Below are 13,647 nucleotides of genomic sequence, written 5' to 3' on the forward strand. Positions count from 1 at the left end.
TCATTATTCAGTTGTACTGTAATTGCCGTTTCAACAATACTGCCTGCATTGCAGACTGGACCACTAACATTTCATTATATTTTTAACAAATTGCTGGTTCAGAGGCCACAGGTTCTGAAAGTTTATTTTAAACAGTTTAATTTTAACAATAAAATACAATTATTCCAACTGTTATGAATGGTCTGAAGTCTCTGCAATCTGATTAGGTATTAATGGTCACATGATACTGATCAAGAATTTTGTATACATTCTGCAGAATACTTTTGGTTCCCAGTTACAAAATAATTTTATCTGAAGCTTTGTGTATACCAACACCATAATAATAACAAGCTGTACCCACCCACCTTTGTGTATACCAACATCTTACACCATAATAATAAGCTGTACCCACCCACCTTTGTGTATACCAACATCTTACACCATAATAATAACAAGCTGTACCCACCCACCTTTGTGATCCCAACATCTTACACCATAATAATAACAAGCTGTACCCACCCACCTTTGTGTATACCAACATCTTACACCATAATAATAACAAGCTGTACCCACCCACCTTTGTGATTCCCAACCAGAATGTGCAACCTCCTGATTAAAGTCGCCTATTAGAATTTAAAACATTGTAATTGCTGCATTCACCCCTTTTGCCAAAGAAAGCATATGGCAGGCTTTACAAGCTAATGTTGAGAAATTATTGCATTTTGCTTCAACAGTGTTTCACTGGCTATTATTCAAGGTCAGGTTCAAGTGTCAAGCAATGGATATCAGTAAAAATGAACATAATTTTGCTTTCGAAAGATCAAAATGGCTACAAAGCCAGAACAATGAATGCTATAACAACTCATGCCATGCACAAGTGTATTGTTAGAAAAAGAAATAGCCTGTTTTAAACAGCATCAACCAAATTTTTTGTATCTTATGTGACGGGCATGACTCACTCTGACACTCTACCCTATATTACTATATAAAGAATCAATGACTCTTGGCTAGCAGAGATCAAACTATGTATTCAGTCGCAGTCAAGAGACTAATGAAAGAAAACTTAAAGCTACCTAAAAGTGAATTAGATCTGCTGATATGATGACAGAAAGGAAGTGAATTGGAATTAAAGGATTAAATGATCATGGTTGGGTATTATCAATGTATACATTTTACCTAATCACTCAAAAAGTTAACATAAAGTCCTTTGGATTTTGTTTACTTTGTGAGTGATTAGGTAAAATTTATACATCGATAATTCTATATTAAAATGAAGTCAAATTCTTAAGAATAATTCAAAATACAAATATGATGATTACATGTCATGCAAAACATTTTAAAAATTTTAATCACTTATGAAATTGACAATGTGAACAGAAATTAAATTTACAGGAAATAAATACAATAATAAAAAATGTGTAAATAAAAATTCTGAAACTAATGGAAGCTGCAATAATATTTAAGCTGAAAATTTCCAAGATATATTAAGTTTTTTTGAGTTTGATATATATTATAGGTTTCACATTATATTGATTTGAAATGCTTTACAGGTTCATTTTTCGCTTTTTAAAAATATGATTTTTGTTTTTGTTTTCAGGAAGCAAAATGTATGAGTACACTGTGGGTCAACTATATGAGATCAGGAAAAAGTGTGTTCTCCCAGTCATAAGTCATTCCCATTCATTTTCTCTTCATAATGTCCTATTTATATTTCTAATACAAATGCATTCTCTTATAAACTGCGAAGTAAACATTTTTTCATATAATTGCCAATATTTGTGTGATGTTTCTTTTTATTTTCCTTAAATTAAATTTTTTTTGCATTTAAATAGAAAAGACCAATAACTCATGGACTTCCTCATGTGACCCATAGATTCCTTAAGATAAGAATCTGTAATGATATTTAGAAAAAGAAACATATGCATACCTTTATTAATTGGTGGTCAACTTTCATAATCAGTCTGACCCCATTCTTGCCATAATGTCTAGTGAAGGTAGCTCTACAGCCTGCAGACACTGTATATACTCACTTATATGTCAAGTCCTACTTCAGACTTCACAGATCCAGATGTTCTGCCACATAATGTTCCAGCAGATCAGGGTCTATGTTGTTTCTTTCTAATGAATACTTCTAACAAACTGCAAACACCTGTCCACCAGCACATTATACAATGGCCCAGTTGGGTTTGTGCAGTTAGCAGTTGAACTCGATTTGGAGTGGACATATACAGTACTGTATTTCTAAATTAGAGCTCAGACTAGGATCATGCAACCTTTGGGGGATTAAAAAATCTCTGATGGTTAAAATGAGTAAGAATTTCAAAGAACCATAGTTTCTGACAGCTTTGTTTGCAAGATTCTGAGTTTGGATAGCCTAATGAGAGTCTTTGTAACAGACCATTCTTTCAGTCTGAAGGCCAGTCTAGCACTATTACTAAAAAAAGAAGCAGTTCAAAACCTAGGAAAATAAAGTCTATTTGACACTTCTGACCAAAAATCTTCATAAACATAAATAATATGCCTTTTCCAATAAAAACAACATTAACCATCAATGCCAAAATATATATCATGTAAACTCTGCCCCCCCCCCATTTATCACCTTGAAATAATAAAGATTACCTCTCAATGATATAATCTAACAAGATGTATAATACTTGAAGATTTTGGCACTCAATTCTACAGTTTCTAATGTGCAAGGAGATGATATAGCATTAAAAATTCACTATCAAGTATTTACCGAGAACTTAAATGAATAAATTATATTATTTTCAAGGTTTGTTTGTGTGATCTCACCATCCTGCATAAATGGCATTGAGATCACACTGGGATTTTCTGGATTTATTGAAAATTTCAGGCAAGTAAAAACAACTGATAAAATCAATTGATAAAATGGGAGTCACCTGGATAAGAAAACCAGCATAGGTAAATAGGTGCTACTTTGTCTTTGGTGTGCTACATTCTTGTCACATTGCTTGTGGTAAACTGCAGAAACTTACCCTTCATCAAGCATATATTTTTGAAAAAAGTGGCATCTAAGTCAAAGCAAATTGGTGTCTGTAATTTATTCATTGCAAAATCTCATTCAAATGATACTTAAGTAGAATATATTTATCTTGGCTTTTTTCTGGTCTTATCAAGTGATTTTATTTTAAACACTTAGACTAAGTCTTGTGGTTGGATAAAGCCAAAAGCTAAAAGTATTCTGCATGCTTGTGATGTATAATGGCAAAATTGTTCAAGGTCGTGTACAAAAGTAGATTTCTGAGTGATCTAAACTTTTTTGTGGCAAATAAAAATAAGAGTCAACAGAGATTTCTCTGGAGAATTTATTTAAAACATATAAGCATTAAGAAATGTTAAATTATGGGAGCAAGAAAATATTACATAAAAATTAGATTATAAAGATTGTTAAATGCAAATGTAACATGAAGTATTCCAAGGGAAACAATGCTGATATATTAACATTAGTGAACAAAACAAAGTAATTATTTTCATTGTTTTTAAAGAACAGCATGAATACGAATGGGTTTTATTATATCAATGACAACTGTATATTAATCAAAGTGAAAAAAAACTGGAAGCAGGATGTATCATTCTTCAAGACTTCCCCGGGTCTTACAGCCCTCTATCTTTGCTAATATTTCTCCATATACTGTATTCATCTACAAAAATAAATAAAATCATGAATAAATACAAAAGGTCATAGGATACTGTTTTGTACACTGGTAATGAAAATAGTCATTATTTGCTTATTTCACAAATGAAGAACCTGGGAACAAGCAGACTTGAATTTTAGGAAGAAGTGACTTCTTTTGGACAGAACAGGGAGAAGTGAAAGTTGAACAGGGAGAAGTGGGAGCAAAGCAAAATATGCAGTGTATATATATATATATATATATATATATATATATATATATATATATATATATATATATATCTCTGTGTGTGTGTGTTTTTCATTCTCGTATTAGAATTATGCTATCTAATTCTCAGGATGTGTATCTGCATTTAATACTGGTTGTAAGCAATATATTTTTAAAGTAGAAAATTTTCTGAGTTACTGAGTTGTATGTATATTATAAACACATTCTATACATGTATATTCATATGTAGTGTATTTTGACCAGATGACTTTACATGAGCACTGTAGAAGCTATATATTGTAATAATTTTAACTGATGGGATTAACTAAAAAACATTAATAAGTTCCAAGAATTCCATCAAGTTGAGATAACAGGAGGCTACTGAGCTGAAAAGGGTTTGGAACCAAAGTTTCTGCAATTGTACTAGAGGTAAATAAGATGTATGTGAACTTTACAGACTTTTCAGATGAACATAATTCTTACTGTCAATGCATCAGTTAGGAATACCGAACTTGTTAAATACACATTTTCAACTTGACATTAGCAATACATAATATTTTGTTACACCTTACTGAAAACTGGTCAAACTTATGGAAAGAAACAGCTGCATTATTGAGATGATCTTGTTAGGGTCTGTGATTGCAAATTTATGGCTTTATTATTTGACTGTACATGTAGTAACATCAGGTATTGGTTAAATAGTATTTACTTCTGTTCTTTTTTCGCTGTATTTTCAAAAAAATTCATGAAAACAACTTTGACCTTACAGTGCTTCTCGAATTCTTCAAAATAGCATTGTCCCCTATTTTTGTGCTAATTCTTCAGTAACATAGTATCTAGACTTTGATTTCTATAATTTGATATTTTTCTTAATATATTTTCTCAAATGTAATAAAGTGGTACTTCCCAGACAGCGATGTCTGCCATTATTTCTGCATGAAAGGTTTACTTACAGTTTCAAACTGATTTTATGAAGAAAATAATGCATACACGGAATTTAAAATCTCTATATCACCGATTCTATTCTTAAAACAATCACTGCTATTTAGATGCTATTGTTTAGGTTTCAAAACACAAGTTCATATGTTTTTATCATGAAATGATAATGTTCAGATATTGGGCAGTGATAGTTGCTATAACTTACTCTGCAGAGGGGTTAATGGTCAATCAGTTATCAAAACACATGCCTGTGAATATGCAAGACTTTGTTTGTCTGTGCAATTGAAAGCAACATCAGCTATTCGATGGCGTGGTGCATGTCTACATTTTGCCTTGAGTTACAACACAACATTGGAAATACCTGGCTGAGTCAATGATGTAGATCTAAAGAAAAATCACTGGGTGACATTGTTCTTGCTTCCCAAACAAAAGAAGGCAAATTAGGTGATATAGTCTCCCACTTCACCTGGTGGTATGACCCCCTCCTCATATTAAAGTTGCACTATCTGACTTGACACACCCTCTCTAATAATTTCAACTCTACTCAAATGCGCAAAAATATGGCTGCAAACTAAAAATGTACATCATCAAACAAAATCCATTTTTATAAATATTAACGAATATAAAACATGCCAAATGATAACAAAACCTAAAGTAAACAGATTTTTCATTTAGTGTCAATTTAATTGATTAACGTTTGCAGACTCATACTATATCAAGTACCATAGAGTGTCACACAATGGAATGAAGAGGCATTCCCAAATAAATATTCCAATCATATGCTAACTTCTATTCTGCAGACATTTTGCCTGAAAAAAACTTACATGCAATGGAGTATCACTGACATACATGGCCCTATGAATATTTCAAAATAAGTTTATGATGAATGCACAAGTGTTTTTCTCCCAACAAGAAAAGTAACTAAGCACCATGTCTTGTTTAAAACATACACTTGCCACAGCACAGACATAGATGTGACATCCAAGAATGCACTGGCAGATAAGGGTGCATGCCTGTTTCTTTCCTTGTATGATTTTTGATCAAATGGGATAAACCCAGATCCACTTTTTAAAAAATGCAAAAGCATACCAGAGTGTACACTTTTTTTCCTCATATGATTTGAAGTAAATGACTCAAACCCAGATCTGCTGTCAAATAATGCAACAGCATATCAGGAGGCACATTATTTTTTATTTGCTAATTTCAAGCAAACAGCAAAGATCCTGATCTGCCATCCAATAATGCATTGGCTTATCTTGGTGTATGCTTTCTTTTCCTCCTTCCTATGCTTTACAGTAAACAGCATAAACCCCAATCTGCAGATGCCTTATGTGCCAGAAGATCCAAGTCTGCACTGTTCACAGCTTTGACTGTGCCTAATGTAAATGTAAATACAGTACATCACGAAAATGTATATAAAATGTAACAACACTCTCAGATCCAGTGCACACGAACTACATACATGATCCTGGTAACTGTTCTTCATAGTTGTAAGAAACTTGATCATGCGAATGGCCAGACCACACCACTTCTCAGCATCTACGTACTTTGAGGTACTACAAACAACAGTTGGTCTTTTAAGATTACATTTTTCAACAGGCCCAATATTTTATTTTATAACAATCTTGTTCATAACTTAGAACCAATAAAATGTTATCAAAAACATATTGCCACTTTTAAAAACAAAATATACAAATATAGGAAACTGTTACTTAATGCAACAAAGAAGACATCTAGGACTATTTACATAAATATACAACACTAATCTATATTTCAGACCAGGTTTAATAAAAAGCTTAAGAAATCAGAGTAATATTACACTTTATTAGATATTGTTAGTATAGAAATATGAATTTATTAGATGCTAAAACAATTCTATAACTCGTACAAATAACAGATTCTGTTACCATACTGCAAACGTTTGATAACTGGGAGTCTTAAAGTCTTGTATATTTGTGATAATGCTGTTTGGATAAGGAAGGACCTATTCTAAAAATTATACCTGAATAAGTTGATTCCACAGTTCCAAGCTTTTGTCATCAACCAAAGAACCTCTATTTCAGGATATTGACCCTGAAACATTTGTAGATATTAACATGTATAACTAATAAATGTGTACCACAGTTTATTGTTTGTAAATGATTCAAATAATGGACGCAATACACTTTTCTTCTTAACTGTACTGTTATTGTTATGTTCTTCCTGGACTGATGGGAACCTATGAATATGGCAGGAACCACATCTGTCTCATTTAAACAACTGGGATTGATGGCACTTCAGCAGATTCCTAGTTATATAGTGCTCAATAAATATTAGAAAAATGTAATAGTGACAAAAAAGCAAAAACAAAATAAAGATGAACCCTTCCAAATAAATATAAAATTATATTCCAACAAGATAAAGTGTGAAAATGTTAAAATTCGTTAAAAATATACAAATTAAAACATTTGGACAAAAAAGACAAATATAAAATTATTAAAGGGGCAAAATTATTCTTCAAACTGTATTATTTTAGCATGGTACCCACACTTTTCTAAAGATAAATTTACAGGTCATTTCCAGGATGAAATTAATTTTTTCACGATTCACATATGACCATTACTGAATGGAATTAAAGAACATTTTAGATTATAAAACGTGCATTTTCTAAATTTAAAGATGTTTCTTTCAAGACTCTCCAAAACATGTTATTCAGAAAAGATATCATGTACAAGACCACAAAGTGTATCACATGAAATAAGTTTGATTATATTTCTATAAACTGGCACCTAAAGTCATTTCAATATATAGAATAAAAATTCATAACATTATTTTGCTAGTCTGCAATATGCTGCTTGTGGGAACAACATAATGAACTTAAATTAGTATTGTTTCCTTTCAAATTTTTAATTCTAAAGAATTCTATAGCAATATATATATATGCATCTTATAGAAAGTAAATATTTCCTATTACAGAATATAAAAAAACACAATAAACACAATTAGAATCTTGTCTTGTAACAAAAAGAGTTTAGTCCTGAACTTATCTGTGCCAATAAAATTCCAAACAAGATTTTTCAAACAACTTAATCTCCTAAAGATGATCTGGTTAAAAATCCATCATTTAAAAAGAAAATTCAAAACAGGTTGATTAAAATTTTGACAAAAGACCTTCAAAATTATATACTGTTGTATAAACAAGGACCGAATTTTCTGTAAAATCAACTTGTCTTCTTGGAATTCATTAAACCAGTCCCCAAACCTGTACTGATACAGGGGCTCATACCGTTTTTTAATATATAATACAAGGGGTGACAATTTCTCATTTCAGCTCTAAGATTCAACAATTTGGACTACAAATTTGACTTAAAACGAATAGAAGTCAGTTTTCTAATCCAGGTTTCCTCTGAATATTCCCACCCCATTTTCATATTTGGACATTTAGGTTGGGGTGTGGGGTCATTGCAATTGTATATCGAAAATTTGGAATTTGCCACCACCGTGTGGTGGTGACATATGGTAGTCGCTTACCAGTGGGCCTAGAAAATGTAAACTTATGTTATATTGACTTATACCTGCACAAAATCGATAGGAGAGTGATTTATTTTCTCAAAAATGGCAAGGATTATAATTATTATGTCTTTAATCCTCTGACAGACTAGGCAAAACTACGGCATAGATGAAACCTGACCGGGTACTCGCCATTTGCATTGCTAATCACACATATATCAACAAAAACTCCTTTTTAATGTTATTGTACAGAAATTCAATTATATTAAATGAAAATCAGATACTTTTTGTAAAAACCAGCAATTGCACCAGTCTGATTTATCAAGCTGAGAGCACATGTCAATGTGGTAGTCACGTGATAAAACAAAACTCCAGAAGTTGTTCTCGGAATATATAAATATGGAGCATTTTGTGTTCCTTCATTTTTGTCTTTTTATTATAACCAGTATACAACTTTTTTTTCTCTACAACAATTGAAAATGTGGGTTGTTAGATTTGTGTACTCGTACGACTTACAAAGAAAATTACAAGTATCAGATCACATTTCATCAATGTCATAGTGTTATCTCATCATTCAGAAGATTAAAGACAACAATTTCAATGCTCACAATTTCTGAGAAAATAAGTATTTTTCATATCAATTTCATGATGTATCACTCAATCTAACAATATTTCAAGTCTGCAACCCATCCGGTAAGCAGCTACGCTTTGCCACCACAATATTGGCCTATTGTGATGCTAGACTGGTTTTCATACCTTCCATGTGAGGAAAGATACAGATATCAAACTGACTTTGAAAATAAAAGTCTACTAGATAAATCTAATCCACTGACCATTTGGATCGACTCAGCATATATGTATATTGCAAGCACCCAAATGATCCATACTACACACTCCGAATATTCTGGTTAGAACTCGATAAATTTAATTCATGATCAGTTTAGTTATGTGAGTCATGATTGTTTCGGGTGTCAAGTGGTGGTGGAAAATTGCCAGGTTTTTTCTCGACTTTAATCAATATTTGCGAAATTCAAGGACTTTTCATGGTTGGGAAAAAATTATCAATTATCCCGACATTCTCCTGAATTCCTGGCAGCGTGAGAACCCTGTTTTAGGAACTTTATGACTTTCTCTGGTAGTACATAGTCAATAAGGTTTCTAAGTGAATTCATGTCAAATTACTTTTGCAGTATATTATGGAAGTTGACAGATTCTACAAAAATGTGTTGGGGCCCTGAGTGGCCGAGTGGTCTAAAGCGCTCTTCATTACGGATCACTGCCATCTCACCTCTGTCTGCAGCGGTTCGAGTCTAGGATTCAGCCAATGTGGGTATGTGAGAAAGCTTGCCAGTGGCTTCTCGTGGGTTGGTGGTTCTTTCCGGTGTTTTCCCGGGTTCTTCCTCCACCATTAATACTGGCCGCCATGTATAGCCTATCGTGTGCTGAAAAAATGGCGTTAAACCCCACAACAACAAAAATGTGTTCCACTGTCAATGGACACTGGCAGGGTATGCACTTGGGTTGAAGCTCACCCTTAAGGATGTATGTACAAGTCAGATTTATGTTTCATGTGTGAGTGACATAATAACAGGGTATGCACTCAGGTAGAAGTTCACTCATCAGGATGTATGTACAAGTCAGAGATTTATGTGTGAGTGACATAATACAAGGTAGAAGTTCACTCATCAGGATACATGTACAAGTCAGAGATTTATGTGTGAGTGACCATACAGGGTATGCACTCAGGTAGAAGTTCACTCATCAGGATGTATGTACAAGTCAGATTTATGTGCGAGTGACATAATACAGGGTATTCACTCGGGTAGAAGTTCACTCATCAGGATACATGTACAAGTCTGAGATTTATGTGTGAGTGACATAATACAGGGTATTCACTCAGGTAGAAGTTCACTCATCAGGATGTATGTACAAGTCAGATTTATGTTTCATGTGTGAGTGACATAAGACAGGATATGTACTCAGACGTTCACTCATCAGGATGTATGCACAAGTCCGAGATTTATGTGTGAGTGACATAATACAGGGTATGCACTCAGGAAGAAGTTCACTTTTCAGGATGTACCTACAAGTCGGAGATTTATGTGTGAGTGACATAATACAAGGTAGAAGTTCACTCATCAGGATACATGTACAAGTCAGAGATTTATGTGTGAGTGACAATACAGGGTATGCACTCAGGTAGAAGTTCACTCATCAGGATTTATGTACAAGTCAGATATTTATGTGTGAATGACATAATACAGGGTATGCACTCAGGTAGAAGTTCACTCATCAGGATGTATGTACAAGTCAGATATTTATGTGTGACATAATACAGGGTATGCACTCAGGTAGAAGTTCACTCAGGATGTATGCACAAGTCAGATATTTATGTGTGAGTGACATAATATAGGGTATGCACTCAGGTAGAAGTTCACTCATCAGGATGTATGTACAAGTCAGATATTTATGTGTGAGTGACATAATACAGAGTATGCACTCAGGTAGAAGTTCACTCTTCAGGATGTACCTACAAGTCAGAGATTTATGTGTGAGTGACATAATACAGGGTATGCACTCAGGTAGAAGTTCACTCATCAGGATGTATGTACAATTCAGATATTTATGTGTGAATGACATAATACAGGGTATGCACTCAGGTAGAAGTTCACTCTTCAGGATGTATGCATAAGTCAGAGATTTATGTGTGAGTGACATAATACAGAGTATGCACTCAGGTAGAAGTTCACTCTTCAGGATGTATGTATAAGTCAGAGATTTATGTGTGAGTGACATAATACAGGGTATGCACTCAGGTAGAAGTTCACTCTTCAGGATGTATATATAAGTCAGAGATTTATGTGTGAGTGACATAATACAGGGTATGCACTCAGGTAGAAGTTCACTCTTCAGGATGTATGTACAAGTCAGATTTATGTATGAGTGACATAATACAGGGTATGCACTCAGGTAGAAGTTCACTCTTCAGGATGTACCTACAAGTCAGAGATTTATGTGTGAGTGACCACATCATCTCTTCAGTTTGTTCTGTATGTTCTGTAAGAAGGCCTCAAAGGCAAATAGTCCTTGACTAATGAGTCACCCTCTATACATAAAGCATTATTATTATTATTATTAGGTTCGCCACTCTCCTATTCACATTTCAACAAACCCTTACTGATCCACACTGCTAATTTTTCATAAGATGCCTTTTAACTGGATGATTCTGGTATATACTATATGTCTTTTCATGAGTAAAGAGTTCTATGCTAAGTAACTTAAGCTCAAGTAAATACTGTATTGTCCTGTTTCTGCTCAATGTGAAAAGCATTTGTACTTGGACTATACTTACTAAATCTGGTCTGATATCGTAAAGGCAGTTCTGAAGAGAAAGTTCTTCACTGAAAACTTGTAAAAATACCTTTGTAATAATAATAGCCATACATGCTGAGATGTATCATTTTTATGTTTTTCAACTTGCTATGGAAGCCACACTGCTGTTAGGTGAGCTACTCTAAATACAATTACGGCACAGCATATCCAGTCTATGAAGTTTAATTAACCATGACCAGGCCATTCTGAAGATGAAAACTGGTTTTTAACCCGATTTCAGCGTGAGCCATATCACTGCTTGAGGTTCCACAACAAACAATTTCTGCTTAAACGACAGCATTGTTTGAGGTTCCACAGCAAACAATTTCTGCTTAAACCACATTAGGGCTGTTCCAGTAAAACATATATCCCTTTCAAATTCAACCAACCCACAACATAAGCAATTAAAAAAAATTATGATCCACCGTCAGATGTGTTTTAATTGAGAAACACTGCCCCCTACAGAAGTATATTTTTTGTAACATAATTTCTGGCTATGGGTTAGTGGGCGGTAGAAGCGATTTTAATATTGGGTTGGGGACAGAAGTACTTTAAATGACAGCTGGTTGGAGGTAATCTACTGAGTTTTTAAAGATCATATAATATACTGAATATTTTTATTTGTATTCATTCATTATAGTCAGTCTTTTGGCCTTTTGTTTGTTTGTCTGTCAGCCAAGTATGTCTCCGATACTGTCAAATCACAAATTTTCATGGTGGCTTATTATTTGTAGATGTCATTGATCAGTCCCTTAATACCTGCTAATTTAACATCCATGAATACAGATTTTATAATAGATATTTCTATTCTAATACAGAAATCATGAATTTATTTCCTTACTAAACTCTGTTTACTAAAGTGATCACTATGTCTTGCTATTTTTCTTTGTTCTCAGGCATGCTGCTTTTGATTAGAATAATAGTTAAATCTTGTATTGCTTTAAATGTGTGGTCAGATTCTATGATTCCTTGTTATTATTTTTTTCAATAAATGTTTTGATAAACTTATATGATTTGTCAGAAAAAACCCAATGATGCCTGTGGATCATTTCTGTCTACTTTTACACTATATCATTTCTTGTAAGAACATCTTTTTCAGTTACTGATGTCTTATTTTTATGCCTTGTTGCAAGACTAATATAAAGTTATAAAAAAAAAATATAGCAAGTCAAACATTTTTATATCATAAGTTAGATTTTAAAAAATGGATGAAAGTCAAGGAATCATTTTTCCAACAGTACTCATAAAATCAATGTCATTGCAGTTAACTGTATTGTCAACAGCATCATCATCATCACTGATGGCGTAGCAGTAACATTCTGCACTTTCAATCCAGTTGTCACAGGTTCTATCTCCCACTTCTAGTCTTTCATATGAGACTTATACCTATGGCCTGAGGGGCTTTCATGGCAGAGTGGTATATGATGCTTGTCTTGTGATACAGATCTGAGGGGCTTCCATGGCAGTGGTACAAGATGCTTGTCATGTGATTACTTGCCTCCAATGTGTCAATGAGAATGTTGCCAGTTACTTGTGGAAGGTCAGTGGTTCTACATAAGTGGTGTTTGGTATCTCAGAAGGACTTGGATTTTCTTCAGCAGTAAAACTGGCTGCCATATATAGATTCTCTTCATCTGAAAATGGTGTAAAGGCCATAATGATCTAGTGAAACCCCGAGATCTCATGTCTAAATGACTTTGGCTGTTGGAGATAAACGTCAAATCAACAGAGGCTCCATGTGCCGAAGTGTACTAAGGTGCTTGCTTTTACATCACTTGCTCATCTCACAGAGTGAGTTTGCATCACAGATCAACCAATTTAGGCTGGTGGTCTTTCGGGGATTCTTCCTCCACCTAATATATTGTTAAAAAATCACCAAAAAAACCCAAATCAAACCAAACTAAATCAACCAACTAATCAACTGTGACAACAGCAGCAAAGGTACTAGTAAATCATTTTTGCCACAGTTGTATGAGTTTATAACTTTTGACTCGAGTAATTTTTG

General features: G+C 33.6%; 2 protein-coding genes across 5 annotated transcripts in view; one reads left to right on the top strand and one right to left on the bottom strand.

Moving 5' to 3' along the window:
• LOC149785902 (uncharacterized) overlaps positions 1-4,753 on the top strand; it is a 58,707-nt gene extending 53,954 nt beyond the window's left edge. For all 4 annotated transcript variants that reach the window (XM_089976116.1, XM_089976117.1, XM_089976120.1 and 1 more), the window contains one exon: positions 1,577-4,753. In XM_089976116.1, coding sequence (XP_089832242.1) covers positions 1,577-1,648 — 72 coding nt within the window. In that variant the 3' untranslated portion in view covers positions 1,649-4,753. The remainder of the gene's footprint in view (positions 1-1,576) is intronic.
• The window catches only part of LOC149785903 (testis-expressed protein 11-like), a 138,938-nt gene continuing 128,578 nt past the window's right edge, over positions 3,288-13,647 (bottom strand). Inside the window, exons 27-29 of the mRNA XM_089976115.1 lie at positions 6,784-6,854; positions 6,244-6,337; positions 3,288-3,641 (exon numbers count right to left, since the gene is read on the bottom strand). Coding sequence (XP_089832241.1) covers positions 3,570-3,641; positions 6,244-6,337; positions 6,784-6,854 — 237 coding nt within the window. The 3' untranslated portion in view covers positions 3,288-3,569. The remainder of the gene's footprint in view (positions 3,642-6,243; positions 6,338-6,783; positions 6,855-13,647) is intronic.

This window comes from Sinohyriopsis cumingii, chromosome 12 (genome assembly GCF_028554795.1).
Source record: "Sinohyriopsis cumingii isolate HCF-2022 chromosome 12, ASM2855479v2, whole genome shotgun sequence".
NCBI lineage: Eukaryota > Metazoa > Mollusca > Bivalvia > Unionida > Unionidae > Sinohyriopsis > Sinohyriopsis cumingii.